This window comes from Girardinichthys multiradiatus, chromosome 9, assembly GCF_021462225.1.
Source record: "Girardinichthys multiradiatus isolate DD_20200921_A chromosome 9, DD_fGirMul_XY1, whole genome shotgun sequence".
Lineage (NCBI taxonomy): Eukaryota > Metazoa > Chordata > Actinopteri > Cyprinodontiformes > Goodeidae > Girardinichthys > Girardinichthys multiradiatus.
The window spans coordinates 48,892,615-48,918,747 of record NC_061802.1 but is presented as its reverse complement, the minus strand read 5'-3'; the positions used below and the strand labels follow the sequence as shown (position 1 = coordinate 48,918,747).

General features: G+C 40.5%; 1 protein-coding gene across 4 annotated transcripts in view; it reads left to right on the top strand.

Annotated features, from left to right (window-relative positions):
* Window positions 1-26,133, top strand: part of szt2 (SZT2 subunit of KICSTOR complex) — a 247,870-nt gene that overhangs the window by 83,142 nt on the left and 138,595 nt on the right. For all 4 annotated transcript variants that reach the window (XM_047374204.1, XM_047374205.1, XM_047374206.1 and 1 more), the window contains exons 28-37: window positions 197-452; window positions 2,360-2,513; window positions 4,419-4,511; window positions 4,754-4,832; window positions 15,823-16,110; window positions 17,705-17,840; window positions 18,207-18,323; window positions 18,436-18,505; window positions 20,235-20,420; window positions 23,946-24,167. In XM_047374204.1, the coding sequence (XP_047230160.1) occupies window positions 197-452; window positions 2,360-2,513; window positions 4,419-4,511; window positions 4,754-4,832; window positions 15,823-16,110; window positions 17,705-17,840; window positions 18,207-18,323; window positions 18,436-18,505; window positions 20,235-20,420; window positions 23,946-24,167 (1,601 nt within the window). The remainder of the gene's footprint in view (window positions 1-196; window positions 453-2,359; window positions 2,514-4,418; window positions 4,512-4,753; window positions 4,833-15,822; window positions 16,111-17,704; window positions 17,841-18,206; window positions 18,324-18,435; window positions 18,506-20,234; window positions 20,421-23,945; window positions 24,168-26,133) is intronic.

The following is a 26,133-nucleotide window of genomic DNA, read 5'->3' as shown; positions in this document are numbered from 1 at the left end:
TCCTGCTGAAAGGGAAGGAGATTTTACAGCAGCTGAGAACCTGTCTCAGGGTGTTGTGACCTGGAACTTAAATATATTCCAGCTGTAATGCCTTGTGTTAGTTCAACCTTTGCTTGATATGTGTCTTTCTAAAATACATATAAACAGTATGCACTTGTGGAACACATCATCATGTCCTGTTGCCTTTGTGTCTCAGGTGTGTACCGCAGCCTGCAGCAGTCCTACAGCATAAGCTCCCAGGACATCCTCATGGCAATGGACTACTGTGAAGAGTCGCTCCAGGAGATCGACATCACAGCTTTCCTACAGACCCTCTGTGGTCACATCCGGGTCTTTAGGGAGAGCAGCAAGGCTAAGAAACTAGGAGGAGGTCCAAGACCTGCCACCTTTAGTATTGGAGAGGTTCAGGAAGATCAAGCAGAGGCCAGAACTGTCATGGTCAACTCATGCAGGTGAGCTCAGCAACTCCTCGGTGCGGCTGTCCCGGGTTCAAGTCCCGGACCCGGCGAGCTATGCCAAATGTCTCCCCCCCTTTCTTTGCCCCTTTTCTGTCTACCTACTAAAAAAAAGAAGAAAAATAAAGGCCTCTAGTGCCACAAAAAAAAGAAATGATAGTGAAAATAAATGGAAAATGTTCTTGAGACACTTAAAACATAATCCTCATAATATTAAAAGAATAAAAACTAGCATGAGTGAATTGTAAACGGTCAGCTGAGTTCAATTAATAGGAACGCTAAAGATTTAATTAATCCAAATTTGCAAAGTTATACAAAGAAAAAGACTAAACATCTGGAACAATGTGTCTGCCCTTGCACACAGAACCAAATGCCTTATAATTCTCAGAAATAGTGGTGGACCACTGATGATTTGGCTAAGGTCTAACGTGAGACTATTTGTGCATCAGCTGATGTTTGGTCCAAACTGGGCCAGCAACAGGACAGAGATCCCAGATGCAGCCTTAAAGTTATGACAGATCAACTAAAAAAAACAGAAAACAGAACTTAACCTGATAAAAATTCTAAAGTGGAATCGTAAAAGCCATGCATAAACAAATGCTTAAAAGTAATGGATTTAAGCAACTTTTTTAAATGGAAAAAAGCCTTTTTAAAAACTTTACTCTGTATTTTCATGCGGTCACATTAGACAATAGTTACTTCAGTGTATTGCAGCTAAAGGTAGTTTTACCTGCTAATGAACAATAGGGTCACCCTAAGAACAACACCTTGTAAAACTTAATGTGTTGTTGATCTATTACTGTATTTCTGTTTTGTCTTATACATTTTTTAGAAACAACAATAACATATTGCTTTTATGGTCTATAGAATCCTCTATAATATAGTCTGTTTTGTACATGGTTTGATATTTAGTGTTTGTGTTTTATGAATCAACTAATCAAAACAGCAAACAAAAAAATAATATGTCCACTAGATGATGCTGTAGAACTGGGTAAAGCTCAAACAGCCTGTGAATGATGTCTGACCTTAAATCTGTTGATTTTTTTGAGGATTGTAGTTGGTTTACTGTTTTAAACCTTAAAGTGTTATTTTTGAATCACATAGTTAATAATCATGAAATGACTACAGGACTGAAATTGGTACATAATTGCTATTTTTGCTGATGCAGTTCTGCTCGTACTTACCCTGGTGAAGACAAATAATAGAATACAAAAATCCATTCTTATATTATTTCTATTGGAGACTCTGCACTTTTTTTGAGTGGAAAAAAACTAGTTTTTTGTTGAATTTGGTGTCAGATAAACCATTTGTGTGTTGATTTGGCCAAATGTGTTTAATCAACATTCTTTTAAAGATCCAGTGATGGTCAATTTTGAGTTTATGAGGCCATGGACTGTTCCAGGGCTCCCAGGGCTTTAGGAATAGAAACAGGCCCACAGTATCGCCTCCTCCACCATGCTTAACAGTGGTTATGAGGTGCTTTTTCACTTATTTATTATATTGTATATTTCACAGCAAACCCATCTGGGGTGTTTGCACTGAAAAGCTCAATCTTAACCTTGTCTTACTGAAGTGCACAGTTCCAGCTCCATCAGAGGATAGCTGCCATATTTATATCCCAGAGAAACAGGTAGCTGGTGCTTAGTATTCAAAAGTTACTTCACACTCTGATTAATCAAAAAAATCTACACATAAACTAGAAAAATGCTTTAGTTACATTTATTTTATAGAAACTGTTAAGGTGGCAAATAAGTGTGACTGTTGTAACTTGGTAAAAAAAAGATTTTCTAAAATGGAATTTTTTTTTCTGCCTGATGAATAATGTCCTAAAATTAAAGTAATTCTGTGTGAGGTTATGGTACTACAACCACAGATTATTAATTTCATTACATTTCTATCATCAGTACCACTGCAGTGGAGGATGGCTGTGAAGTCAAATTTAAAGGGAAGGCTTCTCAGTGGACCCTGGATGAGTCCAAAATCCTGTCGTTCCCTTTGACCCTGTTGCAGACAGACTCCAAATGTGAAGTATATCCAGATCTGCACAACATTATTCAGGTATATCCTAAAATGTTAGATGACTGATATTTTAGAATTAGGCTATTTCTTTCAGTCAGAAGCACTTTACACACATGCACACAGTTTTTTTTATATTTTTCCATTCTTGTTCATCTTTGCACATCTGAAATGTGGTAGTTTACTGAGAAATTTTCAGAGAAGTCTTATTATTTTTAAATGAAATAAGGCAGTCTTAACTTGTCTTTAACCATATAAACCACCTAGGCACTACTTTATGTCAGAGCAAAGTAAAAGAATCTCATTTTAAAGGGCCCTTTCCTCTGCTATATTTACAAAAATTATATTTTACCATTCTGGCAATAGTGAATTGTTACTGCAAGAAATCTTAAATATAATTATAGTTCTGTTTAAATGAACTGGTGACAATGAAGACAAAAACTTGTCATAAAGTAAAAGTTTGTTTGATGCTTTTAATACCTTTTTATTAATGTTAGATCTTCAGTCACAGAACATATGTGTATCTGCCTTCACAGACATATGAACTTGCATGAAATCCCATTCTAATTCGTATGATATCGGCCCACCTTCGGAACCCATTCCTTAAAGATCTCTGTGCACTTTTTGAGCTAATCTGAAGGTCTACAGCTTCTGACTGCAGAAAGTTGGCAACCTCTGCGCACTATGTGTTAGCATCTACTGACCCACTCTGTGATTGTATGTGCACTTCATGGCTGAGTTGCAGTTGTTTCCAGTCACTTTCACTTTGATATATTACCACAATAATTTTCTGTGCAATATTTAGTAGTCAGGAAATGTTATGACTGGACCAACTGCACAGGTAGCGTCCTATTATGGTACCCATCTAAAATGTCATTGAGCTTTTGAGAGTGACTGATTCTTTCCCAAATGTTTGTAGAAGCAATCTGCATGCCTAGGTGCCAGAACGAACATGATAGGAAGAGCTTAATTCTGCAGTGTAAGGGGTGACCCAAAACTATTTGGCAATATAATGTATCTGCCTAGTTGTTATCATGATTGAAACACACAACCCTTAGCCTTACTTTACAAAAACTGTGAGTTTCTTAAAATGCAGCTGCACTAATGGTTCATTTCATGAACTTCACTAATGTGAAGTTGGAATTTCTGAGCTTTTTGGAAATGTTGAGGTTTCTCACCCATCCCAACCTCACAATCAAATATAGCTTCCACATAAATGGAACAGAATGATAGTTCTGTAATAAAATAAATACAAAACAAATAAATAATATTTCTAGTTCTGATAGTAATATCAGATGTGCTATTGTTTTATTACTGGTCTCATGTGCAACTGTACTGCAGCATCCAATCATCCACTATGGCTAGACATTATATAGTCTAGGCTCACCATCACTGTCCTGCTAATCAGAGCCAGTGTTGATTTGCTCATTATTGTCTCACTTGGCTACAGGTCAAATTAAAAAATATATCTGACTTAAACTTAAACAGCTTTATTCTGTTTTTGCTGATTTGCTGCTTTATATCAAACCAAGAATGTTTGGAAGCATAACAATTACTGTTCAATGTAACTAGCAGAAGATGCTCTCTAAGAAGTTGCTCATTTCTCCTGCTTTGCAGAATAAAAACTTCAGATAACTGTCCCAAAGGTCTGACCTCTCTACTTGCAATATGATCTGATTCCCTACAGTAAGCAAACAGGATGCTCATGTTTTAGTGCAGTGTTTCTCACTGCTTATCCAATCCTCAGGATGACGCTCCTCTTGAGTAAATAGGATGTATTAGCAGATCACCTAGTCATTTGTTTTCATGCAAAATTCTGCTTCGAGATTTTGAACACAATTGATTTTCCATATCACATCTGAAATGAACATTGGGATCACAGTTTTGAAATGTGCTAGAAACTAGCAAACTAATGTCATCAAATTTTCAAAATAATCTTTTTAACAGGACAAGTTTCTGATGACCCTGTCTCGGTATTTTAAAAGTGTCCCATCTAACCCACACTACTACTTCTATTTTCCTCTGCCATGCAAGAAACAGGTACGTTTTTTTTTTTTTTTATCATGTCATATCATTTAGTCTCTGTAAACTTTCAAACAAGAATCTAATCTGCTTCTAAAGCTCAAATACTGTTAGAAATGATGAGTGGGGTTTAACTGAGATGTGTAAAATCAATATCAATTAGTCATGCTATTTATATTAAAACAAAGCCAATTCAGAGTACCCTTAAGTATTGTTTTGGTTTCTACAAGATGGGCATTTTTTGTGCATTTTATACCCAGGTGGACTCTGAGGATGATATGACCGAAAGAAGATGTAGTGAAGAGCTGGTTTCAGAGGCTGAGCCTACAAGTGAAGACGGTGAGGATTCTTTAGGAGAAACACCTTACAAAAGTTGCTGAGTGTGTGTTAGGAATTTGACTCCCCATTCTATATTATGGACCTGATCCGGCTGAGAAAGGTGTTCACTGAGAGCATTTGTGAAGAGCACTTTTGCTATCTGTCTACTTTATTGCCCAAAGCAAAAGTTGTGTCTGTTTATTCAGTGTATTGTTGAGCTTTTTTCTGATGCAGCCTGGCTTCCTTCAGAGATGCCCCTCACTGAATCTGTCTTTGATATTTAGGCATAGAATCTAAAGCCGTAGTTGTGCAGGGGTAGGAGCCTGTTGTTCTGGAGAGATTTGCCTGGGTTTGCCCTGTTACCTACCACTGATCTTTACCTACCAAAACACAATGGATGGTTGAAAAGAAGACATTTTGGACAAATTACAGAGGGTGGTAACATACTTTTTCTAAAACTGAGCAGAGAAAGTCTTCCACAAGTTCACTATGGAATAGAAACCACAATGAAGAACTGAAAATTATGACTCTCTTACGCCATACGTTAGTTCCTAATACTTTTCCTGAATTTCCAAAGAAAAACCTACAAATTTAGAAAATGTATTCGTATATATCTCCATAAATCAATTGGAAATGAACATGGTTATCTTGTTATTTCTTGTAACTGAATTGTTTTAAAAGTTCGGGTTTTACCATATTTCAACTGCATGATGTAGTTACCCTTAATATTTGCCCCCAAAACCTAATTACTGCTTGTGTAACACTTGGCTGTAACAACCGCCATTAAGCATTTGGTATAACTGACAGTGAGTCTTGTTCCTTGGTTCATTGTTCTGTTGCATAATCTAAGTGCACTTCAACTTTATAGTCACAAACTGGTGGTCTTTCATTCAACTTCAGGATTTTCTGGTATAGAGCAGAATTCATGGTTCATGAATTAAAGTTACAAAGCAGCAAAGCAGTTCCAAACCACCACTACCATGGTGGACTGCAGGAATAATATATATATTTTTGTGAAGGCTGTATTACTTTCCCATCAGATGGGAAATGGGACACACACCTTCTCTTAAAAGTTCCTATTTTGTGTTTTCACTTCACAGAATATTTTCCAAAACACTTCAATTCAATTAAATTCAGTTTTATTTATATAGCGCCAATTCACAACACATGTTGTCTGTAGGCACTTCACAACAGTCAGGTACATACATTCCAATTAATCCTAACCATTGAACAGTGTAGTCGGAGTTAGTTTTTATTCAAATTGGATAAAAAGTTTTTTCTATCTAAAGAAACCCAGCAGATTGCATTCAGTCAGTGACTTGCAGCATTCCCTCCTCCCGGATGAGCATGTAGAGACAGTGGACAGTCACTGGCGTTGACTTTGCAGCAATCCCTCATACTGAGCATACATGTAGCAACAGTGGAGAGGAAAACTCCCTTTTAACAGGAAGAAACCTCCAGCAGAACCAGGCTCAGTGTGAGCGGTCATCTGCCACGACCCACTGGGAGTTTGAGAGAACAGAGCAGAGACACAAAAAGAACACAGAAGCACTGATCCAGAAGTACTTTTTATGGGAAGGAAAAGTAAATGTTAATGGATGTAGCTCCTTTAGTCGTTCCACCTAGAAAGAAAGAACAAATAAACTCTGAGCCAGTTTTCAAGGTTAGAGTCTGAAAGACAGCACATAGAGTTTGTTACAGTTAAGCTCAGTCAATCGCCATGTCTAGGAGAGAGAAAGGGTTAAACACTAAAAGACAGGGCCATGTGGATCATCGGTAGAGGGTGAGCATTAAGTTGTTGCCAGCAGAAGCTCGGACGATTCCCCTCTCCAGAAAGGTGTCACAGGTAGACACAGAGCCAGGCCAGGTGTAGCTTCTAGGAAGAGAATAGAGAGAACAAGGTTAAAAGTTGAAATAACAGCAAATAATGCAAAATTGGAGAGAAGTGTGAGAATGTAGCAAAGAGGGTGAAAGTGGTCATTATGTCCTCCAGCAGCCTAAGCCTATAGCAGCATAACTACACAGATAGTTTCAGTACAGATTATTTAGTTAAACGGCGCTTATTTACAACAATGTCGTCTCAAGGAACCCCACAAAGGGTCCCACTGATGGTCATTGTTATACTAAAAACCACAAGGATTGGGATACCTCCCTCTATCAGACTAATTATACCTATTGGAAAAGAGAGGGGGTCATACAGGTAGCAGAAATGGAGGGTGTGTTTGCACCTCAACCATAACTGAGCCGGTTTAGGCTAAACCTGACTCCCCCTTACTCCAACCAACAGGGAGGGAGGAAGGCTCCCTCTCTGATAAACTAAGCCACTCTAACTATAAGCTTTATCAAAAAGGAAAGTTTTAAGCCTAGCCTTAAAAGTAGACAGGGTGTCTGCCTCACGGACTAAAGCTGGGAGCTGGTTCCACAGGAAAGGAGCCTGATAACTGAAGGATCTGCTTCATTCTACTTCTAGAGACTCTAGGAACCACCAGTAAACCTGCAGTCTGAGAACGAAGTGCCCTGTTAGGAACATATGGAACCATCAGATCTCTGATGTATGATGGAGCTAGATCATTAAGAACTTTATATGTGAGGAGGAGAATTTTAAATTCTATTCTAAATTTAACAGGGAGCCAATGAAGGGAAGCTAAAATAGGAGTAATATGATCTCTCTTTTTAATTTTCATCAGAACTCTTGCTGCAGCATTTTGGATCAGCTGAAGGCTTTTAACTGCATTTTGTGGACATCCTGATAAGAAAGAATTACAATAGTCCAGCCTTGAAGTAACAAATGCATGGACTAGTTTTTCAGCGTCACTCCTGGATAGGATATTTCTAATTTTGGCAATGTTCCGGAGGTGAAAGAAGGAAATCCTAGAAACCTGTTTAATATAGGATTTAAATGACATGTCCTGGTCAAAAATAACACCAAAGTTTTTTACTTTATTATCAGAGGTCAATTTAATGCCATCCAGGTTAAGTGATTGACAAAGCAGTTTCTTTTTTAAAGACTCCGGTCCAAAGACGACAACTTCTGTCTTGTCTGAATTTAGAAGCAAAAAATTTAAAGTCATCCAAGTTTTTATATCTTCAAGACATGCTTGTAGTCTATCTAACTGGTTGGGCTCATCAGGATTTATGGATACGTAAAGCTGAGTATCATCAGCGTAACAGTGAAAATTTATCCCATGCTGCCTGATAATTTGACCTATTGGGAGCATATATATAGTAAAGAGAATTGGCCCAAGTACTGAACCCTGTGGTACTCCACAATTAACCCTGGAGTTTAAAGATGATTTATCATTTACATGAACAAACTGGAATCTGTCAGACAGATAAGATTTAAACCAGCCTAGCGCTGTTCCCCTAATCCCTACAGCATATTCCAGCCTTTTTAAGAGAATATTATGGTCGACTGTATCAAATCAGAATCAGAATCAGCTTTATTGCCAAGTTCGTACATACAAACAAGGAATTTGACTCCGGTACACTTTGCTCTTTTGTTCTGTTTTTGCATTACAGAATATACAAATTTACAATGTACAATTTACAATGTACAATATACACATATCTAATAGAAAAGGTGCATTTGCAACATCTGTATGCTGTTGTTCTGTACTCTATTGAATGTTCATCAGAGAAACAGCCTGGGGAAAGAAACTGTCTTTGTGGCGGCTGGTTTTAGTGAACAGTGCTCTGTAGCGGCGGCCTGAAGGTAAAACTCTAAACAGTTTATGTGTGTGGGGTCGGCAGAGATTTTGGTAGCTCTTTTCTTGACCCTAGACCTGTATAAGTCCTGGATGGAGGGAAGGTCAGCTCTGATTATTCTCTCTGCAGTCCTGATTATTCGTTGCAGTCTGGGCCTGTCCTGTTGTGTGGATGAGCCAAACCACACTGAGATGGATGAAGACAGGACAGACTGAATGATGGCAGTGTAGAAGATGACCAGTGGCTCCTGTGGAAGGTTGAACTTCTTGAGTTGCCTCAGGAAGTACAGTCTCTGCTGGGCCTTCTTTCGAACAGTGTCTATGTGCGAAGACCATCTCAGGTCCTCAGAGATGGTGGTTCCTAAGAACCTGAAGTGGTCCACGGCCGATAAAGTGTTGTTGAGGATGGTGAGGGGAGTGTATGGGGGGTGGTGTTCTCCGAAAGTCCACCACCATTTCCACAGTCTTGAGTGGGTTGAGTTCAAGGTAGTTCTGACTGCACCAGTGTACCAGCCGATCCACCTGCTGTCTGTATGCAGACTCATCACCGTCCTGGATCAGTCCAATGACAGTGCTGTCGTCTGCAAACTTAAGGAGTTTCACGGACCAGTCCGATGAGGTGCAGTCATTTGTGTACAGAGAGAAGAGGAGTGGGGATAGAACACACCCCTGGGGGGCACCAGTACTTATTGATCTGGATCGGGAGAAGATGCTCCCCAGTCTCACCTGCTGCTGTCGGTCTGTCAGGAAGCTGTTGATCCACTCACAGGTGGAGGCTGGGACGTTGAGCTGTGTGAGCTTCTGGTGGAGGATGTCTGGTATGATAGTGTTGAAGGCCGAGCTGAAGTCTACAAACAGGATCCTGGCGTACGTCCCTGGGTGGTCGAGGTGTTGCATGATGAAGTGTAGACCTAAGTTAACAGCATCATCTGCTGACCTGTTTGCTCGGTACGCAAATTGCAGGGGGTCCAGCAGAGGGCATGTGATGTCTTTCAGGTGCTTCAACACCAGCCGCTCAAAGGATTTCATGATCACAGACGTCAGGGCTACAGGCCTGTAGTCATTTAATCCTACGATGGTGGGTTTCTTGGGAACCGGGATGATGGTGGATCGTTTGAGGCAGGAGGGGACCTCACATTTCTCCAGTGACTTGTTGAAGATCCTTGTGAAGATCGGAGCAAGTTGATATGCGCAGGCTTTCAGACATGATGGGGAGACGTTATCAGGTCCTCCAGCTTTCTTTGTTTTCATGCGCTGAAAGAGCCTATTTACCTCTTCCTCTGAGATCTTTAGTGCAGGCAGAAGATCTGATGGTGGGGGGTTGGTTGCTTTATGGGAGGAATTTGTTCCTGAATGGGATGTAGAGGGGATGATTTGAGGTGTGAATGGCTTCTTGTCATGTCTGCAGTAGAAGCCATTCAGACGGTTGGCCAGGAGACGACTGTTCAGGATGGGTGGAGGGGCTCTTGTAGGCAGTCAGGTTTCGCAAACCAGTCCATACAGCTGAAGTGTCACCAGTAGAAAGGCTGTTCTTAAGCTTCTCACTATAGCTTCTCTTAGCTGCTTTGATTTCTTTTGTTAGTTTGTTCCTGGCCTGCCTGTACCGCGCCCAATCTCCACTGCTGTGAGCTTCTTCCTTTTCCCTGCGCAGATTCCTGAGGTGTGGAGTTATTGTTGGCTTATTGTTCCCAAAGGTGCAGAAGGTCTTGGTCTGCACACACATGTCCTCACAGAAACTGATGTTTGATGTCACCACATCAGTTAGTTGGTTTAAGTCAGTGGCTGAGGTTTCAAAAACAGTCCAGTCTGTGCATTCAAAGCAGGCCTGTAGCGTCTGCTTTGATTCCTCAGTCCACTTCTTAACAGTGTGAACCTTGGGTTTGGAAGCTCTTAGTCTCTGTCTGTAGGTTGGGATGAGGTGGATTAGATAATGATCCGAAAAACCCAGAGCAGCCCTGGTAACAGCATGATATGAGTCCTTTAAAGCTGTGTAACAATGGTCCAGTGTGTTTTTGTCTCTGGTGGGACACTTAATATGCTGTCTGTATTTGGGGAGTTCATTTGAGAGGTTTGCGCTGTTACAATCTCCCAGTATTATGATGAAAGAATCCGTGTATTTTTTCTCCAGGTCTGTAATCAGCTCAGCAAGATGTTTTTCCGCGGCAGAAGTGCAGCCATGCGGTGGAAAGTATGAGCCGATTATTATAAACGAGGAAAACTCTCTCGGTGAATAAAACGGTTTACAGATTATGGAAAATGACTCCAGATCCGGGCTACATGTTTTTCCCAGCACTTTTACGTCTCTGCATCAACTTTCATTTATATAAAAGCAGATTCCGCCTCCTCGCTTCTTCCCCGATAGCTCCGCGCTGCGATCCGCTCTGAGCAGCTGGAAGTCCGGCAACAGCAGTGCTCGGTCCGGGATGTTTTTACTCAGCCAGGTCTCGGTGAAGCAGAGAACCGCTGATCCGCGGAGGTCCGTGTTTTTACCGGTGAGAAGAAGCAGCTCGTCTATCTTGTTGTTGAGAGAGCGGACATTTGCCAGGTGGATTGAAGGCAGTGGTGTGCGAAATCCTCTTTGGCGGAGCTTTACCAGCGCGCCAGCACGCTTTCCCCTCTGCCGTTTTCGGCGCAGAATCCCATATACTGGTCCTTCTCAAAATATTAGCATATTGTGATAAAGTTCATTATTTTCCATAATGTCATGATGAAAATTTAACATTCATATATTTTAGATTCATTGCACACCAACTGAAATATTTCAGGTCTTTTATTGTCTTAATACAGATGATTTTGGCATACAGCTCATGAAAACCCAAAATTCCTATCTCACAAAATTAGCATATTTCATCCGACCAATAAAAGAAAAGTGTTTTTAATACAAAAAACGTCAACCTTCAAATAATCATGTACAGTTATGCACTCAATACTTGGTCGGGAATCCTTTGGCAGAAATGACTGCTTCATTGCGGCGTGGCATGGAGGCAATCAGCCTGTGGCACTGCTGAGGTCTTATGGAGGCCCAGGATGCTTCGATAGCGGCCTTTAGCTCATCCAGAGTGTTGGATCTTGAGTCTCTCAACGTTCTCTTCACAATATCCCACAGATTCTCTATGGGGTTCAGGTCAGGAGAGTTGGCAGGCCAATTGAGCACAGTGATACCATGGTCAGTAAACCATTTACCAGAGGTTTTGGCACTGTGAGCAGGTGCCAGGTCGTGCTGAAAAATGAAATCTTCATCTCCATAAAGCTTTTCAGCAGATGGAAGCATGAACTGCTCCAAAATCTCCTGATAGTTAGCTGCATTGACCCTGCCCTTGATAAAACACAGTGGACCAACACCAGCAGCTGACACGGCACCCCAGACCATGACTGACTGTGGGTACTTGACACTGGACTTCTGGCATTTTGGCATTTCCTTCTCCCCAGTCTTCCTCCAGACTCTGGCACCTTGATTTCCGAATGACATGCAGAATTTGCTTTCATCCGAAAAAAGTATTTTGGACCACTGAGCAACAGTCCAGTGCTGCTTCTCTGTAGCCCAGGTCAGGCGCTTCTGCCGCTGTTTCTGGTTCAAAAGTGGCTTGACCTGGGGAATGCGGCACCTGTAGCCCATTTCCTGCACACGCCTGTGCACGGTGGCTCTGGGTGTTTCTACTCCAGACTCAGTCCACTGCTTCCGCAGGTCCCCCAAGGTCTGGAATCGGCCCTTCTCCACAATCTTCCTCAGGGTCCGGTCACCTCTTCTCGTTGTGCAGCGTTTTCTGCCACACGTTTTCCTTCCCACAGACTTCCCACTGAGGTGCCTTGATACAGCACTCTGGGAACAGCCTATTCGTTCAGAAATGTCTTTCTGTGTCTCACCCTCTTGCTTGAGGGTGTCAATAGTGGCCTTCTGGACAGCAGTCAGGTCAGCAGTCTTACCCATGATTGGGGTTTTGAGTGATGAACCAGGCTGGGAGTTTTAAAGGCCTCAGGAATTTTTTGCAGGTGTTTAGAGTTAACTCGTTGATTCAGATGATTAGGTTCATAGCTCGTTTAGAGACCCTTTTAATGATATGCTAATTTTGTGAGATAGGAATTTTGGGTTTTCATGAGCTGTATGCCAAAATCATCCGTATTAAGACAATAAAAGACCTGAAATATTTCAGTTAGTGTGCAATGAATCTAAAATACATGAATGTTAAATTTTCATCATGACATTATGGAAAATAATGAACTTTATCACAATATGCTAATATTTTGAGAAGGACCTGTAGAGCCGCAGCTCCGCTTGCCAGGAGCTCAGTGAACCTCGGATCAATGAAAGATGGTGAAAAAAACCCAAGAGAGGACTCTCTGATGTTGAGAAGTTCCTCTCTACTGAGTGAGACCACAGAACTGTGGCTCAAAAAACATAAAAACACACAAAATACCAAAACAAAGAGAGAGCGAAGCTCCGAGGCTGCTATCGTCGGCGCCATCTTGAATCATCACTGAGCAGCACTGAGATCTAACAGAACCAGAACAGACACAAGTCCATTATCTGAGGCCATAAGAATATCATTAGTGACTTTCAGCAGAGCTGTTTTAGTGCTATGATGAGCTCTGAAACCTGACTGAAACTCTTCAAACAGGTCATTGCTGTGTAAATACTCAAACATTTGATTAGCAATTATTTTCTCAAGAATTTTAGATAAGAATGGAACATTGGATATAGGTCTGACTTTTTCAAGTCATCTCGATCAAGCGACGGATTTCTTAAGTAAAGGTTTAATTACAGCTACCTTAAAAGCTTGTGGTACATATCCATTTACTAAGGATAAATTAATCATATCTAAAATGGGGCTGGTAATGGAACACTTCCTTAAATAATTTGGTTGGGATTGGGTCTAACATACAAGTTGAAGGTTTAGATGAAGCTAAAATGTCTGATAACTCAGGAAGCTTCACAGGATCAAAACAGTCCAAACACAAATCAGGTTCTGCAGTTATTTCCAATGTTGTCTCACTTGAGAATCATCTCAGGGTCTTTGTTTTGCAACCTTTGTGATCTTATGGATTAGCAGTGGTTTTCGCCTTGGATGGCATTTTTGACCAGTCTTTTTATGATTTTTAAATCATGAACACTGAGCTGAGGGAAGCGCAACCTACAGACCTGTGTTTTTAGCTAAACACAGGAGTATTAGGAAGAATATCAATTACTGTTAATTGTCACATTCACAACATGCTCTTGAAGAAGAGGTTGTTCTGTCCTTAAAGTCATACGTTTCTGCTCACAATACAGTCTGATTCCTGATAGTGAACAAAGATGATCTTCATGTTTTAGTGCAGTGTTTCTCACTTCATTTAACCCAAATGTTGTTCTACAGGGGTTGGACAATGAAACTGAAACACCTGGTTTTAGACCACAATAATTTATTAGTATGGTGTAGGGCCTCCTTTTGCGGCCAATACAGCGTCAATTCGTCTTGGGAATGACATATACAAGTCCTGCACAGTGGTCAGAGGGATTTTAAGCCATTCTTCTTGCAGGATAGTGGCCAGGTCACTACGTGATACTGGTGGAGGAAAACGTTTCCTGACTCGCTCCTCCAAAACACCCCAAAGTGGCTCAATAATATTTAGATCTGGTGACTGTGCAGGCCATGGGAGATGTTCAACTTCACTTTCATGTTCATCAAACCAATCTTTCACCAGTCTTGCTGTGTGTATTGGTGCACTGTCATCCTGATACACGCCACTGCCTTCAGGATACAATTTTTGAACCATTGGATGCACATGGTCCTCAAGAATGGTTCGGTAGTCCTTGGCAGTGACACGCCCATCTAGCACAAGTATTGGGCCAAGGGAATGCCATGATATGGCAGCCCAAACCATCACTGATCCACCCCCATGCTTCACTCTGGGCATGCAAGAGTCTGGTTGGTACGCTTCTTTGAGGCTTCTCCACAACGTAACTCTCCCGGATGTGGGGAAAACAGTAAAGGTGGACTCATCAGAGAACAATACATGTTTCACATTGTCCACAGCCCAAGATTTGTGCTCTTTGCACCATTAAAACCGACGTTTGGCATTGGCATGAGTGACCAAAGGTTTGGCTATAGCAGCCCGGCCGTGTATATTGACCCTGTGGAGCTCCAGACGGACAGTTCTGGTGGAAACAGGAGAGTTGAGGTGCACATTTAATTCTGCCGTGATTTGGGCAGCCGTGGTTTTATGTTTTTTGGATACAATCCGGGTTAGCACCCGAACATCCCTTTCAGACAGCTTCCTCTTGCGTCCACAGTTAATCCTGTTGGATGTGGTTCGTCCTTCTTGGTGGTATGCTGACATTACCCTGGATACCGTGGCTCTTGATACATCACAAAGACTTGCTGTCTTGGTCACAGATGCGCCAGCAAGATGTGCACCAACAATTTGTCCTCTTTTGAACTCTGGTATGTCACCCATAATGTTATGTGCATTTCAATATTTTGAGCAAAACTGTGCTCTTACCCTGCTAATTGAACCTTCACACTCTGCTCTTACTGGTGCAATGTGCAATCAATGAAGACTGACTACCAGGCTAGTCCAATTTAGCCATGAAACCTCCTACACTAAAATGACAGGTGTTTCAGTTTCATTGTCCAACCCCTGTATGTTCTTGAGTGACTGGATGAACGAGTCATTGATGTGCTCTTAGAGTAATTTTGGAAGGCCAGCCACCACTGTCAAGTTTCGCTACTGTTCCATGTTTTCTCCATTTGTGAATTATGGTTCTCACTGGGGTTGGCTGGAGTCCCAAAGCCTTTGAAATGAGTATGTAACCCTTTCTAGTCAATTACTTTGCTTTTCATTGATTCTTGAATATCCTACTTCATGTTATCAGACAGGTAGCGTTTAAATGATTTCTTGTTTCTGCAGCTGCGGCAGTAATCAGGCTTTGGTGTGGCTTCTAAAATATGTTATTTGCAGTTAATTCATGATTTTAACAGGGGTCCTTTATAAAAGGAAATCAACATCAAATACTGTTTTGTATTCAGTTTGTCCTTATCTAACATTAACATTTATTTCTTGATCTGAAACATCAAAGTGTGTTAATAAAGCAAAAACAGGAGAAATTGTAATGAGGAAATACTTTTTCACTATGTGTATAATCTTATACTAACACTATATGTATAATCTTATACCAACACTATGTGTATAATCTTATACTAACACTATGTGTATAATCTTTATACTAACACTATGTGTATAATCTTATACTAACACTATGTGTATAATCTTTATAGTAACACTATGTGTATAATCTTATACTAACACTATGTGTATAATCTTTGCTCTAGAGATTGTATCAAGCTCTTCTTTGATGGAAAGTGACACAGACTTGGTGGTTGAGTATGAGGACCACATCAGCAGCAGCTGTCAGGAAGAGGGTGAAGAACGCTCCCAATCGAATTCCAACACTGTCAACCAGGATCAAGACTCCTTCAGCATCCTAGATGGAGAGTCTCTGCTAGAGGCAGAGGGGCCGCAGCTGGACATGCCACCACTGTTTCTCCACGTCACTTGTTCTGTCAGCATGAACAGCAGCCATGGTTCCATGCCTATTCAGACTCTACCCACATGCCTCGGTGAGTAGAGCTGTGCTATCACATCCGCATGACAAAGGAATACAGTGAATAAACTTACATTTTTAGAAGACACAGTGAGTACAATCTCTTTCAGTGCAAACTTTGTATGCTTTTTGACATAAAATAGTTTTATTTTTAACTTTAAAAAGGAGAAACAATTTTCCTCTGCAGGCCCATCCTGATGCCGTTTATACCCTCCGTTCAAAGCTGACATGATTTGTTTTAGAAAGCTTTACCATTGGTGGTCGCACAAGGTCATAGGGTGAAAGGAAGCAGGAACAAGCTCAGCACATGCACTATAGCCGATATAGACTATAGAAATGTCTATCTTAGTGAGGAGGTGTGGTTGACCCCGCTGCTAGGTGTGACATTGTCTTCTAAAAGCACTCTAATTAATCAATGGAGAGAAATTAACTAATGATAGAATTTAGACTGGATTCAGAAATGTGTAAATTGAGATGATGAAACTTTGCAAAAATCTAATTAATTGTCACACAGCATCAAAATGTTTCAACGTAGCTTGTCATTTACATGCTCGTCATTATTTTGATTTGCTTATTATCCTGCTTCCTCTATTTGATAGTCATATATATGTACAGTACACACCAAAGGTTTGGACACACCTTCTCATTCAAAGAGTTGTCTTTATTTTCATGACTATGAATATTGTAGCTTCACACTGAAGGCATCAAAACTATGAATTAACACATGTGGAATTATATACTGAACAAAAAAGTGTGAAACAACTGAAAATATGTCTTATATTCTAGGTTCTTCAAAGTAGCCACCTTTTGCTTTGATTACTGCTCCGCACACTCTTGGCATTCTGTTGATGAATGTTAGGAGCTCTCTCAAGGCCTAAGATGCCTTATCCATAACTTTTAGGAGTGCATGGGGTCATAACTCCATGCAAGGGAAAATTCTGAGAAAAATCTTAGAATTCGAAAAACTCTTAAGATATTTCTTAGAATGATGTCACTAGGACCTACTTTTAGTCTTAGGATTCTTTGTGAATATGGGCCCAAATCACATATGTTCATAGAACCCCAATTGGACAGAGATGGCACTTCCTAAGGAAGCTGAAAAAAACATCAGTACCTATGAGCTTCCTCAGAACTTTGTATAGAGCTGTGTTTGTATAACTGCCATCATTGTATAACTACTTGTTTCAGTTACACTCTAGGATGCTGAACATATGCAGATGAAAACATCGTACATACCATTGTTCCTGCACGCAGTCACCCTCTCCTTCTTCGTATTAACTGTAGTGCTCTCTTTTTGCATTAAAAGGAACATTGCGTGCAGCTCAGCAAGCTCCGATGTGTCAACTTTACAACTTAAGGCAGTATTTCATCTTTATCTGGACAGTATGCGGTTGGAACAGTATGCGGTTATATTTAAATCCCATGCATCTCATACCAACAAACCTCTGGCATGTCTGGCAGTTGGTTTGAGGTGTGTAGGTATGCCCAAAGAGCTGAAAGAGTCAGTATTTAAGCGCTTTAAAAAACTAAAACTTAGCTGAAACTTGGAAATAGGCTTGTAAAATGTTGCTGCTTTTGTTGCACTTCTCAACCGAGTGCTGTGCTTTCAGGTGAGATTATCTCCTGTCTTGAGAATTCTGAGACACTCCAGTCTGTTGATCTTACTGAGCTCTCAGTAACTCTGGATGTATTTGTGCTGACTCTGCCCCTGGAAATTGAAGTCACGGTTGATTACCATCACAACAGGTGAGTGGAAGAGTTGGCAAAAGTCCCTCTATTTTAAATAGCTAGGAAAACGTTAAACACCCCTTAAAGCTGGCACAATTTTTAAAGTAACTTTTTGTCTATTTTATTGATTAGTCTACAAGAAGTCAATTTGCTCCTTCAGTCCTGTTTATTGAGAGTCTTTGACTTATTACTTTTTATAACTCTGACTTCTTTTCCTGCTTTTCATGTAATTTTGTTTATGCCTTACTAACAGTATGTTCAAAACTTTTACTTTTGTTGATCCAAAAAATCACGATGACTTCAAAATGAAAAATATGTTTGGTCAGAATGATTCGAAAAGGATAATACTGTACCCTGCTGTTCCCATCTGATTTCTGTCCTCAGGTGTACCTCAGAGAGCAGTGTCTCCCTGAATCGTTCACCAGGACAGCCCTCTTCCTATCGCTCTGATGAGGAGTTGATGACAGTGTTAGAAAGTCTCAGGGGAAATGGTGTTGAAAGGTGAGGTTTTTTTCAGCACATATCTTTGTCACACAACAACACTGCTAAGATAAAAAGGTAACTAATTCAAAATGTCTTCTGTGTATATGATATTTTTGTTATCTCTACTTAGGGTCTCTGGGGATCCCTTATCCAAATTACCGCTTCCTCACAAATTAGCAATTCTGGCTACACTTGACGAGGTGAGCTCTGTTAAAAGGAACAAAAAATGTGGTGAAAGAAGCTTCTACTTATCAACTGAACACATACCTAAACAACTTACACCAGCAGCAATGCATCAGTTGTAGTTAGTTGCTCAGGAAAGTCGCTGACATAAAAATCATGAATATTCAATTATTTCTTTCTTTTTTATATTAATATTCCATGTAAGGTTTGTGGTTGTTGTCTTAAATGCCCTTAGGTGTGAGCATGTGCATTCAGGATTTTTTTTCTCCATTGACCCATTTATACTGGCTCTACTTAGGTTTCACTGCACCACTTCACTTGTTCCCACTCTGCATGGAACCTGAACGGCTAGGGCTATGGTTTAAAGTCCTGCCTCCAGCCGTCAGTGTAGTAGCTGTGCCGCTATTAATGTTACTACTTAATATTGCAACATTAAAGTAATCTGCGTGAAACAAAAAAATAAAAACTAAACATAAACAAACATAATTGAAATACAAAATATGTTTGTATTATTGTATATGCTCTCTGCACTGCTCCCTCCTCCTGCAGACGCTGGTTCGCTTACGGACCAGTAATACATTTCTGAATCAAACACGCTGTTTAATGGTGGTATTGTTTTGTGTATTTAGTGTAAAATGTCTGTGTGTCTGAACAGTTGATTCTATGTGTGATCAACTGATTTAGAATAAATACAGTGGTCCGCCTGCGTGTAATTCAGAAAGCTGATTCTTTTAGCCTTCAAGCGTGGTTTATGATCTATAAATTGTAAAATTATGATTCCTGGCGATTGTTGTCCTTAATATAATTGTAGCCGCTCTTCATTAACTTTTCCCTGCAGTACCTCTGCGAAAACCTTCTCATTTCTCCTGGTCCAATGGCCAATCAGTGAACAGCAGTCTGTTCATGTTATATGTAGTCCCTACTCAGCCCCGATCGGACCATCTCAGGAACAGGGCCAAAAAAAAAAAGTTAAGTAATCGCTCGCAACGCAGGCTAAGTGAAATAGTGCCGGCCTAAATAGAGCCAATTGAAAACGGGCATTTGCTGCCCTGTGATAGACTGGCACCCTGTTCTGGTGGTTTACTGTGTCTTGCCCATTGCCTGTCTTACATAGTCACTACCGATCAAAGGTTTTAGACACTTTCTCATTTACTGGTTTTCTTTATTTTCATGACTATTTACATTGTATGTAGATTCTCACTGAAGGCACCAAAACTGTGAATGAACACATGTGGAATTATGTAGGATAGGAAAGATTGTAAAAGAACTTAATTAGGTTTTATATATTAGATTCCTTAAACTACCTGCCCTTTGCTGTAATGACTGAAATATTAACCTTTGGCCATCTCTCAATGAAGACTCTTAGGGAAACCATTTCAGGTGACCCCCTCATGAAGCTCATGGAGAGAATGTCAAGAGATCAAAGCAGTAATCAGAGCAAAGGGTGGCTGTTTTGAAGAATCTAAAATATAAAAATGTTTAGAGGTATTTCACACTTTTTTTACTATGTCATTCCATGTGTGTTCGTTCACAGTTTTGTTGCCATTGGTGAGAATCTACACTGTAATTAGTCATGAAAATAAAGAGATCCATTAAGTGAGAAAGTGTATCTAAAACCTTTGACCAGTCGTGTATATATATACATATATATATATATATATATATATATATATACATGTGTGTGTATACATGCATGCACACACACAGAGTACATAAACTTTGTTTGTTGTTCACCATGTGCTTCAGATCCGCTGGCTGCTGGAGGATGAGATTGTTTCTGCTCTGTGTCATTCTCGGGTTATCAACTCGGCCACGCTGCTGAAAGTAGCAGAGCACGTTTTAAGCTCCAGCGGTCGACCACACTGCCACTGTGAAGATGTTCCTCTTCTGTTTGTCTTTGGGCCTGAGCAGTCTCTGGAGAAATTCAAAGAGGCAAGACCACACAAAGATTCCTATAAAGAATCTCAGCTAATTAGAGTCGTATTGCTTAGTATGCTCCCATAACCCACTCCTACATCTGTTTGCTACACTTTGCAATGTCTGTGTAAAAAGCAGCCATTTCACATGTTTGGTCTGCATAGGAAAAGGCCACAAGAGCTGCTTTTGGCCATAGTTTACATTCAGCACCTAGAAGTAAAGCAAAGCAAAGCAAATCTTCACAGCTATGACAGAAAACAGAAGAAGCACTGACCGCGTATGAAAGACCTGCTTCTTTTTTTCCCACATGGGATGAACATGATTCTTTAATTGCAGACGTGTGGTCCATATTACAAAAAACAACATAAAAAACAACTATACCCAATATAACCTCCAAACATAAGCTTAAAAACATAACCATACATAACCAACCTAACTTTTTAGAAGGCATTTATACCAACGTTTCCACAGCACAGAGAAATAAGGAAGTGCACTATATTCAGTGTTGGTCAGTAGCAAGTTGACTCATTCAGTTGCCAAATAAACCTATACATAAAGTTTCTTAAAACAGCCTTCAGTGAGCAGATCCCAGCAGACACAAACCATTCACTGGCACTGGTCCATCTGGGCTTTTTTAACAAATGTCTAAATTCATTATTAGCCACCTGCAATCTGTGGAGGGTGGCCTTTTTGTAATTCTACCATAAGTGTGGTGTATACAGTGAGTTCAGTTTAACTTCATCAGAACAGAATCCCATCTTTCGAGATAAGACATTAGCTTGAGCGTACAACATATGACACTGACTGTAAATGCCCTCATCTTCTGATACATGGTCTGTCAACACATGACCAGGACATTTTATTTCATTTGAGACACTAAGTAAGCTGCTGGACAGCCTAAAGTTGGGGAAGACCCTACTTTTGTCCTCTTTAGTGTGACAGATCAGAATGAGGCTTTGTATTGGATTGAATATGACATAATATTATGCACCATACACTGAACACACATTAAGGAGCTGCTGAATACCACCTGAACTAGGACTAAAAACCATTAAGTCACCAGCATACATTAAGTGGTTTACTACTGTATCTCCAACCATGCAGCCAGTTCTACAAAATCTTAACTGCTTAGAGACGTCATTAATATAAACATTACAAAATGCAGGGGATAAAATGCTACCTTTTCTTACTCCATTACAGACCTGAAAGAATACAGAGACACAGTTGGCCCTCTTGACCTGCATAGACTGGTTGGCATACCAGTAAGATAGACACCTTTCTATATGTTTAGGTACCCCAGCTTGGCACAGTTTTAAAAATAGTTTTCTGTGGTTCACACAATCAAAAGTCTTAGAGGCATCTTTGAAACATATAAAAACTGTAGAGATTTTGCTCTAATAATTACTTAGTATTTCTGTTAAGCCATATATGCACATATCAGTACAATGTTTAGGCTTAAGCCCAAATTGATTCTCTGCAGATGTTATTATTTTTTCAAATCTTGGTAAAAGAATTAGTTCAAAAACTTTAAATAGTATATTTGCAGGGGCAATGGGTCTGTAATTATCTGAGCAGCCCTCTTTACCTGCCCTGTCCTTTATCACAGAAGATAAAATAACTTTCACCAAGGAGTCTAGGATAAAACCGTGCACAATAAAACTATTAATGCACCAGGCAAGTAGAAGGGCTAACCTGGAGCTTGCAAATTTTAGATGCTCAGCAGAAATAAGATCCATTCCTGTATTTGCAGAAAGCTTTGTGATTGCTTTGTAGACCTCATGAGTTTTGATAGTTTCAACAATATCAACATGATCAACCTTGTAAGGTTCACTCTGTACACAGGAAAATAATTTGCTATAATGTTGTCACCAATGATCAAGAATAATTTGTCCTGGAAACACTATCTGAGCATTCATGTAGCGACATGCATGTAACTCCCTTTTAATAGGAAGAAACCTCCACCAGAACCAGGCTCAGTGTGAGCGGGCATCTGCCACGACTGACTGGGAGTTTGATAGAACAGTGCAGAGACAGAAAACAAACACAGAAGCACTGATCCAGGAGTACTTTCTATAGGAAAGAAAAGTACAACATTAATGGTCATAGCTTCTTTAGTGGTTTCATCTAGGAGAGAAAGACAGCTACGCAGATTAACTCTGAGCCAGTTTTCAAGTCTGAAGTATGAAAGAGAGCACATAGAGTTAGTCACAGTAGAAGCTCAGCCAGTAGCTATGTCTAGGAGAGAGAAAGGCTAAAAAACAGGCTAAAAGACAGGGCCAAGTGGATCATCGGTAGAAGAAAAACATTAAGTTGGTAGCAGCAGCTCAGCTGATGTCCTCCTCTAGGAAGGTGCCACAGCTAAACACAGAGCCAGGTCAGATGTAGTTTCTAGGAAGAGAAAAAACAGAGAGAGAGCTTAGAGTAAAAAGCTGAAATAACAGCAAATAACACAAAACAGAGTCTGGGAACCTAGACACTATTGAATTTGTCATTTTGTATATACGAACTGATAAAAGCAAGCTTACTTAGATATTCCTTTTCACTATGATGACATTTAAATAAGGCATACACAACATGCAAAATAACAAATTCTTTGTTATGCTGGGCAACATGTATTGCAATACTCCAGCCCACCCCAAGCCTAACAACATTTATCACAAGAGTCCAAACTCTTTTTCCACATTATAACCACACCTCCTGGTACCTTTCGTCTTTTGATTCCCAAACTGAGGTCAGCAGTTGACTCTCCAGCACCAAGGAAACTGTCATTAACAGAGTTTAGACCCTTTAGGTCCTGCTTAGGTAAAAAAGTTTCTTGTTAGCACAAGATGTCACAGTGCAGCAACAACTAATCAACAACAAAATAGCAAGCTTTATCATCTGCGCTCTGGTCAAAGCGCAAGCCACAACACTTGTACTTTATAACTTTAATATCCATAGAAGTCCTATTCATTTGTGCTCACGCCAGCAGCAGGAGCACATATATCCATGAAAGAAAGGGTAGTATTTGCACCGATGACAGTTCTACGTGGCTTAAAATGATGCCTCACATTGATTCTCAGGTCAAAGCTCTGGATTGTACATAGCAAACAACATAAAGGATGTCATTGGTGTTTACAAGTCCTTGCTAATAATGGATGTGTTATCTTGAAACAGCCATCTGCCTACTTTGGGTAATAGGTCTTGCATAGGTATCTGTTTTCCTATTATAATATTGCAAAGTGCATGTTAACAGTAGCTTTCTGCAGTTGCCTTTCCAGATTAAATATCCTAAGTATAATAAGACTCTCAGTTTTTTCAAATAAAAAATTAGGAATAAAACATTCCTCTAGAGCAACGGCTGATGTAAGATCTACAGTGATTGCCACTTTTCTTTATATTGTCTAGTCAGTTTTTTTTCTGAGAAAAGATACTGCCATAGCAGTTAATTACTATGTATACAATTTCTGTCATTAAGCATCCAGGTTATTTTAGTGTTTGAATGGGAAATGAATGACCGCAGAAAAGTAATATATGATGGGATGTTATCTGACTGTGCAGGAGTTCTGCAGATTGTCATTCTCTGGGTGCATTTTGAATGGAGTACAGGACAGCTTCTACTACATGTCCCTAAGCAGACATCACCCACAGAGGATCCAAGCCACCAAGAGGTTGTCTGAGACCACAACAAACCCCCCACAAGACACTGGCAGTTGCAGTCCTAGAACTCACATGAAGGCTATAATGGTGGACAGTGAATCAGAGTCTGGGAACAGCAAGGAGGTCAGATATTTTATTTCTTGTTACCAAAAAATTGTTTCACAATTAAAACCCAGTTATTAGATTAGAGTCAGTTTTATTTTTAAGAGTGTTGGTAGTTTTTATACATAAGAGGTCTATGCCATGTGTGTGTGTGTGTGTGTGTGTGTGTGTGTGTGTGTGTGTGTGTGTGTGTGTGTGTGTTTATATGTATACACTGCTCAAACAAATAAAGGCAACACTTAAACAACACAATATAACTCCAAGTAAATCAAACTTCTGTGAAATCAAACTGTCCACTTAGGAAGCAACACTGATTGACAATCAATTTCACATGATGTTGTACAAATGGAATTGACAACAAGGGGAAATCTTTGGTGATTAGCAAGACACACTCAAAGGAGTGGTTCTGCAGGTGGGGACCACAGACCACTTCTCATTACCTATGCTTTCTGGCTGAGGTTTTTGTCACACTCGTGGTAGCATGAGACGGACTCTACAACCCACACAAGTGGCTCAGGTAGTGCAGCTCATCCAGGATGGCACATCAATGCGAGCTGTGGCAAGAAGGTTTGCTGTGTCTGTCAGCGTAGTGTCCAGAGCCTGGAGGCGCTACCAGGAGACAGGCCAGTACACTAGGAGACGTGGAGGAGGCCATAGGAGGGCAACAACCCAGCAGCAGGACCGCCTCTGTGCAAGGAGGAACAGGAGGAGCACTGCCAGAGCCCTGCAGAATGACCTCCAGCAGGCCACAAATGTACATGTGTCTGCACAAACGATTAGAAACGACTCCATGAGGATGGTATGAGGGCCTGACGTCCACAAATGGGGGTTGTGTTCACAGCCCAACACTGTGCAGAACGCTTGGCGTTTGCCAGAGAGCACCAGGATTGGCAAATTCACCACTGGTGCCCTGTGCTCTTCACAGATGAAAGCAGGTTCACACTGAGCACATGTGACAGATGTGACAGAGTCTGGAGACACCGTGGAGAGCGATCTGCTGCCTGCAACATCATTCAGCATGACCAGTTTGGCAGTGGGTCAGTAATGGTGTGGGGTGGCATTTCTTTGGAGGGCCGCATGGCCCTTCATGTGCTCACCAGAAGTAGCCAAATGAGATCCTCAGACCCCTTGTGAGACCATATGCTGGTGCGGTTGGCCCTGGGTTCCTCCTAATGCAGGACAATGTTAGACCTCATGTGGCTGGAGTGTGTCAGCAGTTCCTGCAAGATGAAGACACTGAAGCTATGGACTGGCCCGCCCGTTCCCCAGACCTGAATCCGATTGAGCACATCTGGGACATCATGTCTCGCTCCATCCACCAACGTCACGTTGCACCACAGACTGTCCAGGAGGTGGCGGATGATTTAGTCCAGGTCTGGGAGGAGATCAATCAGGAGACCATCCGACGTCTCATCAGGAGCATGACCAGGCGTTGTAGGGAGGTCATACAGACACGTGGAGGCCACACACAATACTGAGCATCATTTTGACTTGTTTTAAGGACATTACATCAAAGTTGGATCAGCCTGTAGTGTGTTTTTCCACTTTAATTCTGTGTGTGACTCCAAATCCAGGCCTCCGTTGGTTAATAAACTTGATTTCCATTGATGATTTTTGTGTGATTTTGTTGTCACCACATTCAACTTTGTCCAGAACAAAGTATTCAATGAGAATATTTCATTCATTCAGTTGTGTTATTTGAGGGTTCCCTTTATTTTTTTGAACAGTGTGTATATATATATATATATATATATATATATATATATATATATATATATATACAGGTCCTTCTCAAAATATTAGCATATTGTAATAAAGTTTATTATTTTCCATAATGTAATGATGAAAATTGAACATTCATATATTTTAGATTCATTGCACACTAACTGAAATATTTCAGGTCTTTTATTGTCTTAATACGGATGATTTTGGCATACAGCTCATGAAAACCCAAAATTCCTATCTCACAAAATTAGCATATCATTAA